Source organism: Aythya ferina (genome assembly GCF_964211825.1).
Source record: "Aythya ferina genome assembly, chromosome: 4".
Taxonomy (NCBI): Eukaryota; Metazoa; Chordata; class Aves; order Anseriformes; family Anatidae; genus Aythya; species Aythya ferina.
Window position 1 is genome coordinate 57,263,952 of NC_140300.1, and position 21,834 is coordinate 57,285,785.

At 36.3% G+C, this 21,834-nt stretch overlaps 1 protein-coding gene across 2 annotated transcripts in view; it reads left to right on the plus strand.

The window, feature by feature from the left end:
• CFAP96 (cilia and flagella associated protein 96) overlaps positions 1–21,834 on the plus strand; it is a 90,241-nt gene that overhangs the window by 6,433 nt on the left and 61,974 nt on the right. For both annotated transcript variants that reach the window (XM_084519197.1, XM_084519196.1), the window contains exons 6-8: positions 329–508; positions 2,566–2,738; positions 4,570–4,618. In XM_084519197.1, coding sequence (XP_084375323.1) covers positions 329–508; positions 2,566–2,738; positions 4,570–4,618 — 402 coding nt within the window. The remainder of the gene's footprint in view (positions 1–328; positions 509–2,565; positions 2,739–4,569; positions 4,619–21,834) is intronic.

The window sequence follows — 21,834 nt, forward strand, 5'->3', positions numbered from 1 at the left end:
CAGCTGGGACGCATGCAAGCAGAATTTTCAATATGTGTATACGCATGTATGCCCAAAATACAGGTATAACAATACTGTTAGACATGTCTTAAATGAATAGTGCTTTTCCTGACATTTTTCTACTCCACTTTTGTAGTGATTGGTGTGCTTTCTGGTCAGTGTCTCTGCATGATCCATCATACATGGTGTGTATTTAAGTACCTTGATCAAATGAGAGAAGACAGAGTGAACATTCTCCTGAATTTAAATGCTTTCAATTTTTCAGTTTGGAGAATAAAATAGAGTAAGAAAGATCATTATTCTTTCTTTCAAAGTATTTGTTTTACAGAAAGCACGAGAGGAACACAAGCGTTTGGTTAAAGGAGGGCCTTTCAAGATCAATCTGTATCCCCAGGACTATTTTGATGTGAATCCTTATTTTAATGACAAACCTTTGCCACCTGTGAAGAAACCACCTCTAGAGAAGCCAATTGCACCGCCTTTTATACCAAGTTCTCCTGCTAAAAAGGTTAGTTTATCTTTCAGTTACTGGAAACAAAGGATGAATATTCAGATATTTCTGGTTAAAAGCTTTGCATGTAGTACATAAGAGAGAAACCAATGTTTCTTTTTGCTATTACTTTCTTACTGTTAAAAATACGAAAGATACTATTCAGTTTCTTTTTGCTTTCAATTTGCAAGGTATTGAAATCTTGTTTGACCCAATGCTACCTGATAACCTGTTTCAAAAAGCCTAAAAAGCCTTTTTTATTTTAGAAATCTGCATTGTGCTGTTAACATACCTTTAAATGACTACATATGCCATGAAAAACATCCAAAGCAGAAGGTTATGTAATAAATAACAGTAAGAATGGGTTACTGTAGCAAAATGAAATGTTCTTCTATTTTGGACTCTGTCAGTCACTCATATAATTTTTGAACCTGATGATTACTACCAGCCTATATAATTATCTTTTATATAAATATCTTCTATATTTATATATCTTTATATATACACCTTTATAAGGTAATTACTGGAACTGTCATGGGAATGGATAGCTAGAAGGTGCAGAAAATCTCAGGTTAGGGCTGCTGCACAGGGAAGGTCTGCAGGACTTAACTTAGGCTGAAGGAGATAACTCAGGAGTTAGCAGCAGCAGCAGATACAGATTTGGAAGCAGCTTTTTTTTTAATTTTAATTTTATTTTTTTTTAGAATTTTCTAATTCTACAGTAGTTAGGAGAAAAGGAGGAGATGGATGCGAATAAATGCATGTGGAAGGGGTCAGAGGACATAAGGAGTGAGGCTTGGGGTTAATGTTGAGGAACATAGTTCATTTGTTCCAGGTGCTTAGTGTTGTTATTTTTTAAAATCCAAATGGCTGTTTTTGCATTCCATCTTGGTAGATTTGTGAGATGAGATACTAAATTCATGTCATTCACTTCAGGCTAAATCTTAATTCCAGTTTGAAATGGGTTTAAGATATAGATGCATAAATCTGTTTCTCTTAGATGACTCCAGATACTTAATACAGTAACACCCCTTTATATTCTTCGTTTTGGAGTTCCATTGTCAGTCATTTAATACTATGTTCTGCTAAGTATCATTTCACAATTATTCCATCCTTCACCCTTGACTTATTTGACTGATACTGATTCATCTGAGAAAGGTGATGATAGCAGTGAAAATGTAACTATTTAGAAAGAGATAGCAAGAATACACACACATGGGAAATTATGTTGGGTGTTCAGCCTCACAGATGAAGCTGCTCAGATCCTTCAGTAGGGCAAACCGTTCTGAGAAGTCAGCTGCTAGACAGTCAGCATTTCTTCTGGCTGACAATGCCAGGGATCCTGTTCCTGGCTCTCTGTGCTCCTCACTGTATATGTTGTCCCCAGATACTTAAATTATGTGCACAGTGTCCCTCTTTGCTACGCAAATCCTTATAGGAAAAATTGCTTTAGTGTTTAGATTGTATCATTTAATGTTGCACTTTTATGGGATGCAGCTTCAACAGATGGTAGGTTTTAACTGTACTTGTGTATTGCAAAGAGTTAATAAGGCCCCTGCATGCTTTTTAACTAAAATTTCCCACTGTTGTAGTATTAGTGGACATAATATTACAGGAAAAGCCAATGCTGTATTCAGTCCAATCAAGCATATGGATAATAATGCCGAAATCTTACCTGTGTGGAATGATCTCTACACCTGCACCAGACATTGAGGTGTGCTAATGAACCAAAAGTGGCATAAGAATTCTGTCCCTATTTTTATTTTTTTCCACAACATAACTCATTTCATGAGTTATAATTTTACTTTTTCTATCACATTTTTATAATCCTGTTCTCAAAATCCCTCAAGGACATTTTAAACTGTGAAGTCATCTAAATAATTACTAATATTTTCCTTAAAGTTTCCAACGCAAGCTTAGGCAACATTTGGTTTCTGTTTTTTATATAATATGATGCAGTCTGCTATTCAGTATTCTTACTTGCTTTTGCATGAGAAACATTTTAATTAACATAATTGTTTTGTAGATTGGCACTTTGAAGGTTTTTTTTTTCTTTTTTTTTTTTTTCTTTTCAGTCAGGGGGCATGAAAGGAGGCACGTTTGATCCTTATCCAAGCCATTCTGCTGATCCTTATGTAATTAAAAAATCTATGGCTGTCCCAACCAGTAAAGAACGAAAGATTTTCTATCCTCCTCCTGGACCAAGAAGCAGACCTGTTACAAGCATAATAACTTTAAATGTCACAAGGTAAGCCACTTTAATTTGTGTTTCATATATGCCGTCTACCAAAATTCATTAGCACAACTGTTTATTACATTCTAAAGTAATTAAATAACTGAAGGAATTAATTACTGACAAAAGGATAAGAAATGTGTAAAGAACCTGTCTTTCAAAATTTATTCCTACACTTTTGTAAATTCAGGTTACTGTAAAAGACTATACATATCCTAGAGATCTTCAAAATCATGCTGTACAGTTATCACTTTAAAAAAGAAAAGTATTTTTTTCGTGACATAATAAATGCAAAAAGACAGGAATGCTCCTATTAAAAACAAAATCTGCTTTTGTTTTCCCTTGTTTATGGAATAAAATTGGCTCCCTCTGCTGGCAAAAGTAATGCTATTTAATTTAAGCCCGTGAAGCTCTGGAAACAATGGCACTCAGATTAGATTCCTGACTATAAACATGTCTCTGTGTAATGTTAGAAGAGACATTATAATACTATGGATAGGTATATAATCATATCCTTTGTTTTTACTTTTTATCATGCTAAGGTATAACCTTTAAATAAATTTATTTTCTGTGTTTGACTTTACTGTAATTCAAGCAGATAATCACGGCCGTGTTCTTTATTCAGAGAAACCACTTTCAAATGCAGATTTCTAAGGTTGCATGCACAGCAGCTAAACATAGACGCCGATGTGCTTTTTGTTTTTTGCATGCTTCGTGAGCAACATGAAATACTTTAGAAATGTTTGCTTAAAATTTTGAAAACTGTCTTAGAGGCATCTGTTTCACATTTGTGATTTTTTTTTTTTACATATCATATGTGAAGTCTAAGAAATACTGCTCTTTTATCTACCCATTACTATTCTATTTAGTTTATTTCACCATGTATCTGAATTTGCATAAACACTTCTTAAGTTGCAGGAATATTTTGAAATTTATATTTATGCTGATAAGGCCAAACCAGAAGCTACATTATTACTACTCCACATTACTTCTTATACTAATGGAAACTAAGAAATAATTGAAAGTAACTTTGTATACCTAAAAGCCTGTTAGCTACCAACTCTGATATAAGAAAGCACAGCCTTCCATATGCCTGCTGGTGTTTTTAAACTAGTGAAAGGGAAAAAGAATGGTATACTGGCCTGAGGAACCTTATCAGTGTATTGTTTAAATTGTTGTTTCATCAACAGAATAAAAATTCATGTTCCCAAATGAGATGTTATTACTGGAAAAAATGAGCTGCATGTGAAGTAGGTTTTGAAATGGAAAGGGAGTGGCTGATTGTGAAGTATCACCATGTGCTCAGGGATATGAATATGATGGAATCATTAAAAGTGTTTGTAAAGAGACACAAAACACACAGTTCCAACAGAAATTCCACAGAGAGAAATTAAAACTACTATTTCAAATTCTCTGCTACTATTTCTCCCCTCACAATTTTAAAGACAGTATTTATTTTTGCTTCATTATTCCTAGGTTTAGTGGAACGAGAGTTGTAAACAGCATATATTATAAGTATGAAGCTTATAGCTCATACAGTTAAGAAATTTGGTAAGACATTTTTCAAATCATCTGCTTACCCACTGAAGTACAGTTTTTATATACTTTCCAGTGCAAAGCTAATTTTCTGATATTTTTACCATAATCCTGCAATTGGATTTGCTAACGTAGATTCTTGCTCTCACACAGAGCTCTGTTGATACCAGTTAGACTCCACAAGGATTAAAGTCGTTAAATCTAATTATAGGGAAGGGTGTAACAGTTTTTAATTTCTACAAAAAATCTCCTATTTTGTACAGTGATACTCTACCAAAAGCTAATATTTCACTCTTAATTTACATTCCAGATCAATAAATGCAAATAACTACAAGACTGCACACCTGACATCTGACTAGGTAAACATGATGAAACGAAGGATATACTTTTTAGATTGTCAGCTCTTAACAGTATGCTTGCTAATAGGCATTCAAAGCAAATAAAAATGCGAAAAGTGGAATTTGAGTATATATGGCAATACAATCTTTTTTTTTTAATTATTGAGAATGCAATATTTGGTTATAATGCTATAATAATTTGAAATCATAGGTCTCTTCCAACCTAGAAATTCTGTGATTCTGTGATTCAGTAAGTCCAAGGGTAAATATTTTTTCATCTTATTGCTTAACTGGACTTTTTGATATGTAATTTACAAAACATACTTTCTAATGAGTGATTTAGGTTGCAAATTCATTATATATTATGGTGGAAGAAAGGATGCATATTTCACAGTGAGTATTAGTGTATGTATCAACCAAATAATTCATTTGTTGCCCACAGTGAAGCTAAGGTCATTGTTTACCTTTATTAGAATTACAACTTGTAGTTTATTTCAACTGTACGTTGTGAAAAACTGTTGTATAAAATCTTCAGTTAGGATGACCTTCTCAAAATGACCCATATCAGGTATTGTTCGAAACCTGTCCTCAATCAGCCTATTATAAAAGGAGTCCTCTCGATTGACCAGCATCTGTGAAACACTCTTCCTGTGTTTCCTGACAGACCTAAGTCAGCCCTAAGCCCTAAGTGTTGATATATTCTCCAAGAGCAGCTCAATTTCACTTTTTGTGTATGGAAGGATCCTAACAAATGTGATCCAACTTTCAAACTAGCTTCTTCTTGTATGGAACTGTGATCCTAAATGAACACCTTAGCTCTACCTTACTATTTTTTGACAGATTTTTATACGAGGTCCAAGAAATCTGTTCATGTAAAACAAAGCTATTTTATTGTAAAAAAAAATAAATAAAAAAAATCAAAATATCCAAATTATTTCATGAAGACAACATTTATTCTTTTTTTGTAAACATCCTTTTTGCTGTTCACAGGATGAGTATTTTTTTTTAAGAATTTCTAGACTGGATCTCTCATTTCCATCAAAGAAAATAAAAATAAAACCAATGGTTGTTGGCCAGGTCTACCAGCACTTACTAAGGTGTAAAACCCCTTCCTCTGAGAAAAGAGGACCCAGCCATATTTTAAAATACTAACCTTTACAAGAATGTTGATGTTTTCTTTATCCAAAGACCTATAATAGAATTCCTTCTTTCTTTTTTATACCTCATATTAGATAATTGTACTGGTGCCGGCCTCAGGTACTTCAGTGTCTCTTTGTACAAATTATCAGGACGATACGTCATGTTCTTCATTTGTAAACTTTGTAGGTACAGCATTCCTAGGTAGAATGATCAGCACTGTACTTCTAACTTGTTCTGATGTAGTACAGCTGATGAAGACTGATCTGAAGTGTTTACTTTATGTCCTTCTGCCTTTTCAGTTTTTCTTCTGTTTTCAGTAATCTTGTCATTCCCTAGCGAAATGAGGAAACAAGGTTAAAATATATGGAGCTTTGTTTAAAAACAAAACAGCAACAGCAAAAAAAACAACAACATCACAACCCAGTCTGAGAAAATTTTTAGTGCATGTGAGCTAACCTTATCTGGTAATCACAGGACCAATTACTTCTCCTGATAATTCCCTGTCAGAAAATGCGTGGTCCCAGTGATCTAATGACTGTTTCTAGTTAGGGCCACAATATGCTGTTTTAATACAAATAACAATTGTTTTGATACAATAAGCTTCTTGGCAGTGCACTTCATCATGATGGTGGAATTTAGAACTTTCTTAAATTTCATTGCCTAATTATCTGGGATAGGGAGGACGTCAGATATTAAGTCATTTTCATGATTACAGCTTCCCTTACGGTATAGATATAGCCAGTCACCCTTATAAATAATTCTTACAAAAATTTAACAGTTACAGTCTGAAGCAACTTCATGTTTCTGTAAGTATCAAATGCAATTAAATGCCTGACTGTCTACTCAGCCGCCCAAGTATTTATGTTTTAATGTCCTTATTGAATCTGTGTGTGTAGTGCAGAATAACTTAATAATTTTGCCTATCTCCATTAAAAAAAAAAAATGTTTATATGTGTTTTGTATTTTAAAATCTGTTTACAGGAATAAGAATTAAAGAGGTAGACTTAAATCTTTAATGTAGTTTATAGCTGTCCTGATACATATATCAATGCTGATGCAAAAACATACTCTACATTTAGTGTGCTGTATTACAAACCAGACAAAAATTGTTGTTTGTTGTTGTTGCAATTGCTATTTATGAATTATTGAAGAAATGGATTACTTCTATGTAGTAACAGTTTCTGAAGATACTGAGCTTGTACAGTGTTGTATTAGTAGGAAAGTGAAGATGAATAATTACCTCTAAGTCTGTTCTGGAAACACCAGCAACTGTTTTACTGTTATGGATTTATTAAGGAGGTAAAAACAAACAAACAAACAAACAAAACAAAAAAAACACCTTAAAAATGTAACAGAATAAAGAGAAATAGTGTTGTAGTGACATGACACACAGGTTACTTTAGCTTCATAGAATATTACATGCAATACTTTTGTGAAATTTGTTTCTCCCCCTGTTCCCATGGCTGAGAAAATCGGATTATCGGACTATATCTAAGAGGCTAATTTTTGTGTCTTTATTAGCTATGACCATTCTCACTACGTTTACAATTAAAATGTTAAAGTTCACGTTTTAACTAATAACCTTTCAGTATCTAGCATAAAAAGATAAAGGTATCTTGTGTTAATTGAACATAGACCAGAACTGGATATCATCTAATACATGTGGAAACACAGGTGAAACTTAGGACTTCTTGCAGAATAAGCTCTGAAATGTGGCATGTACTAAGCTGTTCAGCTAAAAAGGTTCCCTCCTGATACTGAAATCTTAGGGACAGAATTCCATCTCCTGTAAACTGTCACAGTATTATTACATTTCTGTAGACTACTTATAATTGTTTAAGGACTTGCTCTTGTGAATCTGTGAAATTCAGCCAGGAGGAGACAGTTTTGAGAACTTAACAAAAAATGGAAATGACTGAGCATTTAAAAAAAAAAAAAAAAAACACAACACATTTTTATTACAATTTATTTGAAGCAATAGACTTGTATATTATGAGGAATTGCCTGGAAAAGAAAATCAATTTATTTCTTTAAAAGGTGGAAGAAAGTACTCCAGAGTGTCTCCAGAAAATAGTAGCAAAGACCCCTGAAGCTCCAAGATCTATCATTTAAACACCTGTCTAGAGTTCACTGCAGTCAAATGGAAAAATTCCCAAGCTTTGTGTGCGCTGGAGCAATTAATTCATTCAGGTTTTGTTGTATAAGAATGTATACATTCTGCACAATCTCTTTTTCAGAAGCCCTTTTATCCTTAGCAATTTGCTAAGACTTAAAAACAGCAAAGCTAGAATTTTTCTAGTTAAAACCTAATGTAGCATACAGTTTCATTAATACGCTTACCAGAAAAATCAGATGAGAAGGACACATTGTGTACCATGATGTTAGAAAACAAAAATACTGAATTTAGAAAACAAAAAAAATGTTAAGTTACTGCAAAATAAAGCTCTTACCTTCTGAAAGGTATTCCAAAGCTGCATACTGAGAATCAGGAATTTCTTTACAGATTCCAGAGGAATATTCAGAACAGTCACCTTGCATAGTGCCAAAACTGGAATTGGGTGTCTTTTGTGCCCAGACTAGGGCTGTAGCTTGGCCTCGGAGATAAACGTAATCCTTATGCAAATGGTGGAATTCAAACTGTAATACATCTCTCTCGTTTTCAATAGTCCACAGGTGATTTTCTAATATTAAGTGTTCTTCAATCAGTTTTCTAATGTCATTTTCATATTTGAAAGCATCTTGTCTATGTTCCTGTAGTTCTTTCTTAAGTACCTGATTTTCCTCTGTGATGTTTGTAATTACCGTTGATAGCCTCTTGCATTCTCTATTTGCAGAGGTCAAGTTAGACTTCAAAAGATCAATATCTGCTTTTGCATTTCTGAGTTCAGTCATAAGTTTCTTTTCTATATAATCTTTATCTGACTGGACTTTCTTAAAGTCCTTCAGCAGCATCTGTTTAGCATTAGAACATTCCTGCAGGCTCATTTCAAGGTTAAGTTTCTTGTCTGCCAGCATTTGCATTAATTGAAGATGAGTCTCCTGTTCAGATTTTGTTGCAGTTTCTTTTTCCTTCATTTGTTGTATTTCATTCTGATTTCCTTCAAGCTCTTGCTCTAGGGAACTCTTTTCTTCTGTAAGCTGGGATATTTTTATCTCAAGTTTTTTATTTGTTTCTTGTACTGTGGAGCATTCCTTTTGCAAGCACTCTAGCATTGCACTGAGCTTCCCTTTTTCACAGATAGCAGTAGTCATCTTTTCTTCTAATTGCTTGTTCTTAATTTGAAAATCATGTAGTGCCTGTATTGTTTGTTGGTTTCCATGATGGAGTTGACTCTTCTCTTCCTCAAGGATTATTTTCTGTTTCTGGAGTTCTTTACATTTTCTTAATAAGTTCTGTACTTCCTTAGTACATTCTTTGTTGTCTTCTTGTGATTTAACCAACTGCTTTAGCATACTTTTATTTTCTTTAGCTAAATGCTTAATTTGCATATCACAGTTTGATGTTTTTTCTTTCAAAGACTGTATGGTAACAGCAAGACACTTGACTTTGTTCTTGAGAGCTAAATTTTCATTCTGAAGATTGTGTACTCTTTTTTGCAAATGCTCAGAGTTTTTCAGAGACTTTTGCAATGCTTCACTTTTCCCATCGTATTCAGAGGTTACTGTGATTCCACTCAATTTCTGATTTCCTAGCCTCGGAGGTGTCTGATTTACAACAGTCAGTTGTGCTTTTTCTTTTTCTAGTTGCTCTTTGTGATCAAGCATTAGTAGCTTATCTTTCACCATTTTGGAGAAAGAATTAACCTGGAATCTGTCACCTTCACTTTTAAATTCTTTATGTATATCTTGTTTTTCAGATTCTGCTTTTTCATTGCATACTGTTGTAGGAGAAGAACCCCAAACACTGGCACTTTCAGAGTTTCTATAAAATTCTTTAATAAAATGTAGTTGATTTTCTTTAAGTGGAGTTAAAGTAACATGTGATTCATTTAAAGAGGCAACAGTTTCTGCAACTTCTTTTAAGTTATTTAATTCTTCTCTGTATAAAAAGACAGATTTTTCTGTATTCTGTGCTAGCAAATCTGAGTCAGTACTGACTGACTTCCAAAATTCTTGTTTCAGCAACTTGGTAGTATAGTTAGTATCATCTGTATTATTAAATTCTTTCCCATATTTGGGAGAAGGTACAGGAACTTTAGATTTACGCCAGATTACCTTCTCCTGCGCAGCATTCAACCTTTCTGTCTCCAGATCAGTGCCAGATACCAAATGTCCCAATTTATATTCATTCTTCATTGCAAGTAACCTTTTGTTTCCAAGTAGATCTTCTGAATATTCAACCTTTTCAGTTGCTGTATTTTGCAGTGAAATCCTATGTGAATTTTTTATGTCACTGACCACATTTACGGGATTGGAATGTGCTTCCACATGCTCCTCAGAACAGTGTTGTTGGTCATGGTGAACTTTTCTCTTAGAAGATGGCGATTTGGGATTTTCCATAGGCTACCCCACAAAATTAAAAACAAATGTACAAAAAACTGTCATACTGTAAGAACTGTGAAACATTGCAGTACTGGAAGCATAAGACAAGTTGTTATCAAGGCACTTCTCAACTAAGACTTGTACAATTTTATCTCTGTGAATGCTATTTACCCTTTAAAAGAACGTAAACAATTTTCATGGGCCTTATTTAATTTAGTACTGGGCTTTGGAGCAGGTATAACATACTGAGTAAGTGTCTTAAATCGATTAAATATATTTCAAGCAAAGGAGGGATGACCTAAAGAGACTATAGCTTATTCCTGATTATTTTGTCATCTCAGTTAGTTTGAAAGAAGGGCAAATTGGATTTACCCCAAATAGAGGCAGAAACAGGTTTTGTGTCTAGGAGAGGAGCAGTATTTATTCGCTTTCTTAATTTCTCTCTTTTCATTCCTTGGCTCTGTCTGTTACACTATAGGCTTTGTATTTCATTCCGTATCCAGTGTAAATAGTCCAAATGAATATGGGGAAGATCAAGCTACCATTTTATCTCTGCAGAGAAGAAACTGAACTGTAATCATAATGGGTTGGACAGAACAGTATATGTATCTGTGGCTTCTCAGGAAAAATATACCATTGTTATTTTTTGTACCCAGATTACCCTTTGGGTTATTTTCCAAAAACACATAACTCTCAAATCCAAAATCCGTCTAAAGAATAAGTTGTTTGTTGGTAAAAATTGTTAAACATACCAGAGATGCATCACTTGGTGTGCAAGTCATCAAAATCTTGTCTGATGTACATACTGTAGTTTTCATTTCAAATATATTTTTATTTAGTATCTCACTGATTTTATACTGTACCTGAAAGAGATTGGGATTGTTTATAGAAAAATGTAGAAGTATTTGACTTTCCAAAAATATGCTATTAGGAAGTTCTCTCCTGGGATGGACAGACTGGATGGAAGTGGGGTGTAGGAATATGGAATTGTGTATAACAAGCAAAGTGTAGAGCTAAATGTCCTTCTTGTGTCAAATCTTTAGCTTTTATATAATAAATCAGATGAAATGATGGCAGAAAAATTCTCCTGTGAGGGTGGCTTAGTGTTCGGTGAAACACGGCAGTTTACAACAATGGAGTAGGTTCTGCTGCCTACTGACAATGACAAGGTGAAATTAACTTCCTTGAAAACAACAGAGTTTCCTTGAGTTTATAGTAGTACAAATTAGAGAAAGATCCTTCCTTTTTTTCCCCCTTGAACTCAGTTTTGTTCTTCCTCTTTGTTTTTCTAAGATTTTCTAAGCCCCCAAATACTATTATAACAGAAAAAAAGAAAGAGTGAGAACCTTGAAGTGAAATTATTTTATCAGTGAACAGATGATTTAAACGTATACTTAGTGTACATAGGAATATAAAAGACCTAAGGCCATATCTAAAAATTCAGGAATTGGTGTTTATATTTTAAGAATGTTTCTGTTCTTTTACCATGTTAGCATGCTTCAGAGTCTGTTGCCGAAGTGTCTGAACTGATTCCAGCTGTTGTTGAAGAACCTAAAATGTAGAAAATAAACTGGTAGAAAAAAAAACCAAACTACTACCTACCTACCAGTCAGAAATACTGACTACCTACCAGTCAGAAAACTGGTAGGTAGTTGCTTATTTTTTAAAATATTGAAATGGATTAGGTTATTTTCTCAGTTTAACTCATGTTCATTTTCTAGTTCTAAGATTGTTTTCATCCTGCCTGAGTCAACAAGAGTTCATCAAATGGTTCTTTTACCATTAAACAGCCATTTAGAAAATTATTTGCAATACTGGAAGGATTTCAGCATCATTCTTCCTGGACACTTGCTCACATCACAGAAAGCACTGTCACATCTGGCATTACTTTGCACCTTAGTCTTTGCTGTGAGACCAAATGTGTTCATACTATAGTTCCAAAGATCGTCTTTTGGTTTAGACTGACATGTACTGGTTGGACAACATAAGCGAGCTAGACTGTCTCTTGGCCTAGTGAAGGGAGAAGCCCTAGTGTTCTGTATTAACAGAACTAATCTTAGCTAAGCTCTAATGACTTAAAAGTGCTTTAAAATAAATAGTACAAATGCTTCACAAAGATAAAAGAATGTTTTTCTGAATGAATCATTATGAGGTCGCAGGAATTCAGAGACTCGGTCAAAACCTTAGCTAAAGGAATGAACTTGTGCATAGAGCAAAATGTGTAGTTTTCTATGTATTCTGCTTTAGAAGAAAATTCTGCACAACATTAAAGAGGAGAAGAAGGGGTAGGTAGAGAATACTGTACATCCCATACCTGAGTTATGTGACTGTACTGCTATTAAAAACAAAACCAACCTACTTTGCTAGTCAGTATCCAAATGGAAATTGTAGTTTGAAAGTATGCTGTCAATTTCAAAATACGTCAGCAAATTACATCAGTTAAAAAAAATATCCTCAGAGAATGACAGCTCCAATGGTCTTCAGTCTGCATACAGTTTATAAGTACACTGAAGCAATCAATCAGTCTGTATTTATATTCATACTAACTAGTTCACACATAAAGAACAATACAAAAGAGACTAGCTTTGAATTAGATAACTGTGAACACAGATTTAACACTTCATCCTAGCAGCTCCTGTGAACTTGAAGTAAGGCATCTTTGATCAGTAGCTAGCCTGAGCTACTCCTGTTGCTCTGGTGAAGTCTGGTACAGCCCAGTTTGCCAGCAGAGGTTTGGCTATGCTGACAGGGAAATCTGTATACTCTGTATACTTAAATAAATGCACCATATGGGAATCCTGCTAGCTAAGACTGTCTTTACGTCCAGTCATCCTGTTCCTGTCTGCAGACAGAATCAAATCTGCTTACTTCGAGGGCTGTTTGCGGGTGAATTGGATCTTCTACTCCTGTTGTATGATTACCTGCTAATAAAAAAGACATTTCTACAGTTAGCACTGCTTGATGTTCACAGGAAGAGCTGTTTCAAATCTAGACATCAAGGGAAAAGGGAGAAAACTCAGCCCTGCAGAGGCCGAGGAAGGGTGTAAGAGCTATTTTCTTCTGCTGTTGGTGTTCTCAGCCCTGCTGCAGTCCCTGGCACAGGACGGGAACACATGCAGGTGAATTAGTGTCTGGAGAACCTGAGGAAGAGGCCCAAGGCTTCAGCAGGGAGAATACCTCTTAGAAAGGGATGAAGCAACCATCACAAAACACGTACCTCGGGCGACTTGTGTCACCACCATGCTAGTCAGGTGTGAGGGGTGGCCCCAGGAGGAGGTGGGATAGCCCTTCATTCCGGTGCAGAGACCCAGCTGTACAGTTTTTCCTCCCTCTGGAGGCTGCCTTGGCCTGCACCATCCCCCACCTCCTATGTGAGGAGGAGGAGGAGGAAGGCTGGTGCAGCCTGCTGGTCCCCCTCCAGTGCGGTGTGTCATGGTGGTGACATCACAGTTCTCAGGGACAGCGTGGTGACACAGCATGGTGCCACCCCTGGGTGCTCCATCCCACCGAGGTGCCGCTATGGCTTCCGCCCAGGCCTCCCCTCTGTGGGGACAGAGCAAGGCCGCCATTTCCTCCACCAACAACCACAGCCTCTGACAAGGGGCAGAGGCAGGCCTGTTTTCAGGCACTGTCCCTGCCCCGTTGCCCCTGTGATGGCAGCTGCCTGCTTGGCATGGCAGCCCTCATGTGTCTGAAGGCAGCAGGGCACCTGGGGGGCTCGGCTCTGGGGGACCCCAGGGGAATGCCACCGTGCGTCCAGTGCTTCCTTCCTTGTGTTTCGTTTCGGGGTTTCTTTTTAATTCTTGCTGCAGGCACCTCCCTGGGTTGTCACTGTAGGTGGGTGGCCTTGCTCTTCTATGGTCACACTTGTGATACGTGTTCTTGTCTTTCACCTTTTTGAAGTAATAGTCTCTTTTGCATTGTTTAAATCATGTGAGTGTAGCTTTATCCTTCCAGGAAAACATAAAAAGCTTCCTTATCAAAATAAGTGGAGCTCCTAACACATATATGAACAATATTCATTGTGTTTTCCATGCTTAAGGTAGTAGAGCAGACATTCATTATGAATAACCCATAATCATGTGAGTAGACTCATTCAAAGACTGTTTTGTAATTAAATGACTCAGGACGGTTAGACATAGATTGTTGAGCTGTGTTACTTCTCACAAAGCACCTGTAAGGCTAAGACGTGGGAAACCTTTGCTAACACAACTAAAACCATATATAATTGATGTTCTTTTGGGAAGCAGCAGTACGAGAGGTAAATTTTTTTCTAAATTGTAACTCTCATCTGTGTCAGGGTTTTGAGTTAATGCTTGTATAACAGTTAATTGGCAAAGCATATTTGTTAAACTCTATATTGCATAAAAGCTGGTAGAATTTGTCTGTGAAAGATTAAGTTCAACCCAGATTGTTTTAATTTGTGTGTAAATTGTGTGTGGTTACTTCTTTCAAGATTTTTTTTTTTTTTAATTGAGAAAGAATAAGTGGATGAAATATGTAGCATATATATTTCTTAACCAGCTTTATCAGTGGGAGATGTTGAAGAAAATTCTGAGTTTTTTAATATTCGCCCCGGGGCTTGTCAATTAGTCTTTATGCTAGAAGTCTGCATATATGCTTATAGCTTTGGAAGAATATAGTTCAACAGTCTGACACAAATGTATTGGTAATGGTACATTTGAACATTGTTTTGGAAGGATAGTTTACGATTATAGATAGATGACAAAAGAGTCACATGGGGATTGTGGCTTTTAGTCCTTGAGAGTGGCATAGCTGTAATATTCAAAGTTTTCAGGCTCTCCAAATAGATCTAACATGTTTTTGCAGAAGTACAAAGTTAGTGAATCCTTTTTACACCTGTTAAGGGACAGCTGAAGAGTTTAGTGGCTGGAATTAGCCCAGCAGTATTACACAATAGCAAGAAACGTAAATCTTATATTTAGCTACTTACTCTCCAACCCAGAAATATTTTATTTCTCATTTTTATGGCATCATAAGAGTAAAAATAAATGTAGGCTTATATTAATAATCTGGAATATAAAATCTGTCCCTGTAATCTTTCCCCCAATTATTATTATTTTGATACTATTCTAACATTACTGACAATGTTGTCATTCAGTACTATTCTCTGAACTGGAATCAGTACCTTTTACTAGGAGCCACTGCTGGAGGACTTGGTCCTTAAAGTGTTGGGAATAGCTTTTTAACAGTTAATAATTTTAATTTTTGAATCAGGCATTTCAACTTGTCCTTCAGCTATGCTAGCAAATCAAGTAAGATGTTCACATTGGGCTCACATTGGACGTTCACATGTTTCACATTGGGCTGCTCTGTCAAAAATAACTTACAAAATGCTTGTATGTTTTTTAAAAAAACAACTATTTGCCATAAAAAATCCAGATGATATCAGGAAGCTTTGCTGCCAAGTAGTGCAAGAGGGAGAAGAATGAAGGTGGTGCAAGAAAAAAGTATAATTTTCAAGCTGAGCTCTTTCATGATTCTGGTGTAAGCCATCCAAATAGTGGTGTTTTGTCAGAATATTGAACCTTTGTTAATGAAGATAGAATCATTAAGACCAGTGAGTTCTCCCACTGGTCCACGTAGGGATATATTCAACAAGTCAAGTTAGTATTACCAGGAGTCTCTGTGTGAGTCTCAGTCAGCAAGAGGGTAAGTCCAGTGGCACAGACCATTTAAAGACCAAGGAAAGATACTAAATAATGAAACCAAAACTGCACCAGAAAAAGAACATTTCCTTGGAAGTTTCTTCATGGTATGCTGTTGCCTATTTGCACCATCACAGGGGGTGTTGTGCTCTAGAGACTGTGCTTGGTATATCTGCACTGTGATCTTCCTGTAATTCTGAAAAGCCAGTGAGAACAGTGAGGACAACCAGAAAAGTCTTCTGGAGCTGTCAGTTCCTGTTTGCAGTTTAATAAACAAGGTCAGCTGTTTGAGAGCTGAAAGGAAAAGCTTCTGAAATAGAAATGGTTGGTCCCAACTTTGAAACATGTGGAGAAGGTATGGAAGTCTTCACTTGGAAACAATATTATCATTATAAAATTCTGATGTACATGTTTATCTTAAACAAGACCAATACCTTGTTTTGTTTAGAAATAAACAACACTGTATACTTCATTTTATATAAACAAATGCCCAGACATTGACCCATGAGAATTGTTCTGTATTTATCCAGCAAGAAAAACAAAAATAACGGAATAAACACACTGTTCTTTTTGGATTTCTTAAACAATGTATAAGAAAACCTTCCAGTGCAGAAAGAAGTCCCAGGAAGTTAAACTGTACAGAATCAGAGAAAACAGCAGCGAGCCATTAGGTTTGGCTGCAAATGAGGTCTTGGGTTAGCTATTTAGAGTTTGTCAGTTCTGTGGTAGCAGTCAACGGAGATATTCCATCCTTCTGTCCATCCTGTCCTGAGCTCTTTTCTATGATATTTTAGTTACCTGTTTCTGAGATAAAGACTGACCTAGATTGTGAGCTCCAACACAACAGTCTCATTAAAAACAACAAAAAAATCTTGTATAAGAGATGTAGAGGGGAAAGAAACTGATGTGATGCAAACAGCGGTATTGTAGGGAAGAGCTAGGCATGCACTTAATGTAAGTAAATGAACAAATGCAGTGCCCCATCAGTACGTGCTAGAGCAAAAACCGTAAAAGAGCCAGCAAAAAGATACAGTGCAAACCTATAAGGAAATGAAGTGGTGTTCTTTGTGCTGTATCTCAAGGGTAACTTGAGTACCACTCAGCTGCCTGTGTTCTCCCATGACTTGGCTCAGAGACTCTTCAGAGACCTTGCTAGACCAGGACTTCTGTGGCCACCAAGGCAGGAAAAGGGCAGAAATCTCTCAGCTGCGCCCTCATTGTGTAGTCCCAGTTTTTGTGTATGTTGGTGGAGCTCCCCTTTGTGCCCTAGGGTTTTGGCATTAGTTTCTGAATGGGACTTAATGGATGCTGCTATGCTTGTGCAGCCCACTTCCTTTATCCCCCACTGCTTGCCCCATGAGCTGAGGGCCGATGACCAGGACCTTTGAGTCTGGGAAGTGTTACAACAGGTGAATGCGATACTTGATGTTACATTAAGGAGTTTGGTTAAAAAATGGGTTGTGTGATGAAAGTGCGTAATCAGTCACTTCATGTGAAAATAATTTCTGCTTTGTGATTAGATGAATTGCATATTGAGTTAAAACCTAATATTGAAAAGAAGAAGTAAATTATAACTACTTTTTGACAAAGAGTACCAATTCCAGGCCTCAGGAAGGGAATCTGAGCTATAGAACAAATTCCAATAAATGAGGAGGATCAATTTCGAAAGGTCTTTATTGTATAAATGTGCATATAGAGTAATTGTTTCTGGTGAGGTTACTTCTTTGTTTATAAAGTCATTTACTAGACAAGAGGAGATGAAGAGAAAGGATGGAAGAATTCCTTAGGTCTCCGCTCAAACAAGCGGAAAGGAAGCATCTTTTGTGTACCAACTACTTGATTCTTCATTTACCTGTGAACATCTAAAACAGCAATAATTAGAAAAATCTGGGTTTGTATTGGGTTAAAACGTTCTTCTTCAGGGGAAGGGAAAGCATTGTATGTTGTGAGAGTGTTTCGCCTGGTCCTTATCGAAGATGTTGAGCTAAGCAGGGAAAAGAAACCTTTGGACAGACTGCTGTCCTCCTAATTTGCAATATCCACTGCCAACCAGTCTTAAGACTGTATGGCTCAGGTTTTTATAGATCCAGGAATCTTCTTAGGGAAATCTGGGTTAAACATGAACAGCTGATTAAATGTGTCTGTCCTCCTAAATATGACAGAAATGCTAAAATCAGCTACAGGGACAGCTGTTACCTCTTGATTATTGTGAGACGATGAGTGGACACGTTCCACGAACCTTTGAACAGGTGCAACCTAGACAGGTTTATTAAAACACTACAGTAGTAACTATCCAAGTATGCAAGGCATTAGGATCTGGTGGGGTGATCATAGAGATAGACTTGATTAAATACTTGGAGATGTCACTTTGGTTCTCCAACTTGAGAGGCGATGTGTAAATCAGTTTCTATCATTTGTTTTAACTGGCATCTTTCAGGGAGGTCTGAGGTATCAGGGCAGATTCATTTAAGACATAAACTCAAAAGAAGATTATTTAATCACTGCTGTGCCAAACTTGGTGAATCTTATGGATGTAACTACTGTATTGCCCTAATTCATTGCTTACTGTGTGTCCAGTACCCTCTGTTCTTGCTATGTAAATTTAGATGTAAGGTTAGACATTTTTTTTCCTGACCTTGGAATTAAGGTTAAAAAAAAGCTTGTCCTACTTTTGGATTAATATATTATGTTTTGTAATGTGGTGAGACGATGAGTTTGAGCCCTTCCAGCATTTAGGAGGAAAGGCTGCTTTTGGAAGATTTAATTGCCATGAAAATCCTTTTGGCAGACAGCAATGAGATCCAGTGCAACAGTGCTTTTTTCCTTTACCTGCCACAGGAGAATCAGCTCATCTGCCCAGGTGCTACCACTGTAATGCATATTTTACTCAATCCTTACTTTACCTAAAGCAGGGCAATGGCTGATACTATTTTATGGTTATCAGTCTTCAAAAGCCCCATCTCTGTTCAGTTGTGACCTTCCAAGGACTGCCTTTTTGTCACAGGGGTGTTAGGACTCTTCATATATACACTTCGTAACAGCACTTATCTCATTCGAGTGAGAATGGAAAAGGCTGGACGAATTATGAGAAGAAATAACATTTTTAGAATTTATCCGTCCTGTTGTGTTTTTTTCCCTTCTATACTGTAGCCCCCTTTTCCGCTTAGTCATGGGGTAGCAATTACTTGTTCTCTGTACAGTTGGGCCATATCTGAGTGTTCTTGCAATACATGCTTTTCTTATAAATAATAAGATAGGTAGTGGAAGAATCTCACTTTGAAAGAATTATACTTCTCACCTCATACATCCTATTTAGGTATAGTTTTGAATTGGCACACCCAAAGAGGTACAAGACCTAGAGCAGTAACAGGATCACTTTCTGTATAAGTGACTGTAGTTTTGAAAGTGGTGGCATTCCTGCACTGAAAATAAAAGGAAATTAAAGGAATTTGCACGAGTAAAACAGCAGAAAGAGACGTAATTCTTGAAATGAATTAAAAAAAAAAGTGTCTTGGTTAAGCTCCTCATTATTTTCATTTTTACACAATCACAGCTTTCTTAAATGCGCAAGCTGTAGATGTGTTACAAGTCCAGTCTTAGCAAAGTATAGAAATGGAAATAATCATGAAACTGCCAATTAGAGAAATATCACTGAGAAATATGATTACTGAAAAGATAGCATTCATTTATAATGAGTATGTTGAATGAGTGCTACACACAAACTGAATAGTCAAGATATGGAAAGTATATTTTACCTTAAGTAGACTGAAAGATAAACTAATTGTCCTGTGTGCAATCATAGCTTCTCTTTGAGATTATTCTTCCTCAGTGAAAACTACCTATGCCTGTGGTTTGTTGTCTGCACAACCTACAGGCACCTCGTAACTCTACTGCTGCTCAGCTGCTGCTCTGAAACTTGGATTCATTTCTATGTGCAAAGGGACTGAATGTGACTGTGCCTTGTGGCAACATGTAGGGAGTTGCTAGTGACACCCTACAGGTTTCTTGTAATGTCATAAGCAACTCTGCTCTTTGTCATAATAGAGAAACTTTTTTTTTTTTTTTTTTTTTTTTTTTTTTTTTTTGTCTTGAATGGGCTGAAACAGTTTGGCTGCAAGTATTATTTATGGTTTTTGTTTGTTTTAGCCACTGAACATATTGTTCCAGCCGTTTCTCTGTAGTGTGCCTGGTCAAATTAATATTTAACTTTTTATAGACTGCTGGATGAGCAGGATAATTAAAAACCTCTTAAATCAGGAATATACTAAAAAGATTTTTTTTTTTTTTCCAAAAAAAAGGGAATTTTTTTTCAGGGTAATGTAATATACAATCCTTCAAGACTGTCCTAAAACCTTTAGCAGTCTTTGGATCCTGCTCTGGTGTGGGGAGAGCAAGGATTTGGCAGGCTGAGTGTAACTGAAAGCACTCACTCAGTATGCTAAGACAAATGTGTTCTTTACCAGATCTGGAAACAAACCCCTTTGTGTGTTGTGTAGATGGTGTTACTTATCAAGCATGCACTGTGAAGATAAGATTTTACTTGGTGGTGCCACAGAACAACTGAATGCGTGCTGAAGAGTTGTAGTATGCATTTTACTTTAAAAATTCATATTTTAAGGAAAATGAATAATCTGCTTATGGAAAATTCTTGTTAACTTCTAAAAGAAACGATCTAGATAGCTTGCTTTAAGAGAAAATTAAATCAACAAACGTGTTTTGTTTACCACTGTTTTATTCATGAAAGTATGAAACCACTAGGTATATGATAACTTTATCCTTGTGAAAAAGCCCCTCTAAAGTAGAGTTTGATTCAGATGCCTGTCTATTACACGCAGGTCAGATCTGTACCCAACAGAGCAGTCATTTCCTTTCACATGATTTATAGAAATTTGAACCAAAATTCTTGAGCATATCATCTTGAGGAAAATTTGTGAGCAAACCAGCCCAAATTCTGCAGGCTGGATCTATCCCTAGTTTTAAACACTGTCAGTTTTATTTCTGTTAAGAAGCTTTTTATCTATGAAAGTTGCAAGGAATGCTTCAGGATGTGTCTGCATTAGCAGGCAGCATGGTGCAGTAGGGGCCGATGTTGGTACTGAGGACATGGCAGCTCCACAATACGTGGTTCAGGGAGGGCTTATTTAGGTCTAATATCATTGTGTGGCCTGCATTCCCATTAGTGGTTGGTGTGCATTCCCATTAGTGGCATTAGCAGAGATTCTCTTCTAGTTGAATTTCGTCAGAAAGCAAATCATCGTGCATGCACTTTGGTGGGCGATGTGAACCAAAATGCAGTGAGTGGGAATCCTGAGGGATTTACTTTCAATAGTACACTTCTGATCTGACCAGAAGCGTTAGTGCAATTTTTAGGTGGTGGAATGTGGTTGAAAACCTGAAAAGGCTATTGAGTTATGGAAAAAGCATAGATTCTTTAATTACTTTAATGAGCTTTTGAAGTTTCAGATTGTTGGTAACACTTCAGTGTTACGTAAGAGACTAAAAGCATTCATCTTGGAACAATTGATACAAAAGCACCCTATAAACTAATCTGCGTGTGTTCAGATGCAATTCTTATCTTGCTCATTTGGAGAATTACAATTTCATAGAAGTTTTTACTGTCTCACAGAATAGTCCCCCTGTTTATGCAGTAGTAGCATAACTGAGGAAAGCTTTTCACACCTGTTGATCAACATTTGAAGAGTTCAGATAACAAGCATATGAAGTCACACTTATTATCTTTCTCTCCATTTAAAAATAAATGCCATAGCTTGCTCTGCTTGTAATATGTATCTAAAAAAGCCTGGACACAGCTGAGCAGCATAGTAGCATTACGCTATCATGATTTACTGGGTGTGCCATTCTTAAGCCAGCAGATAAAGTGGATCATTCTTTAGCTGGACACATTACATAGGAAGGATTTGTGCCAGTAACCCCTGACACCCTACT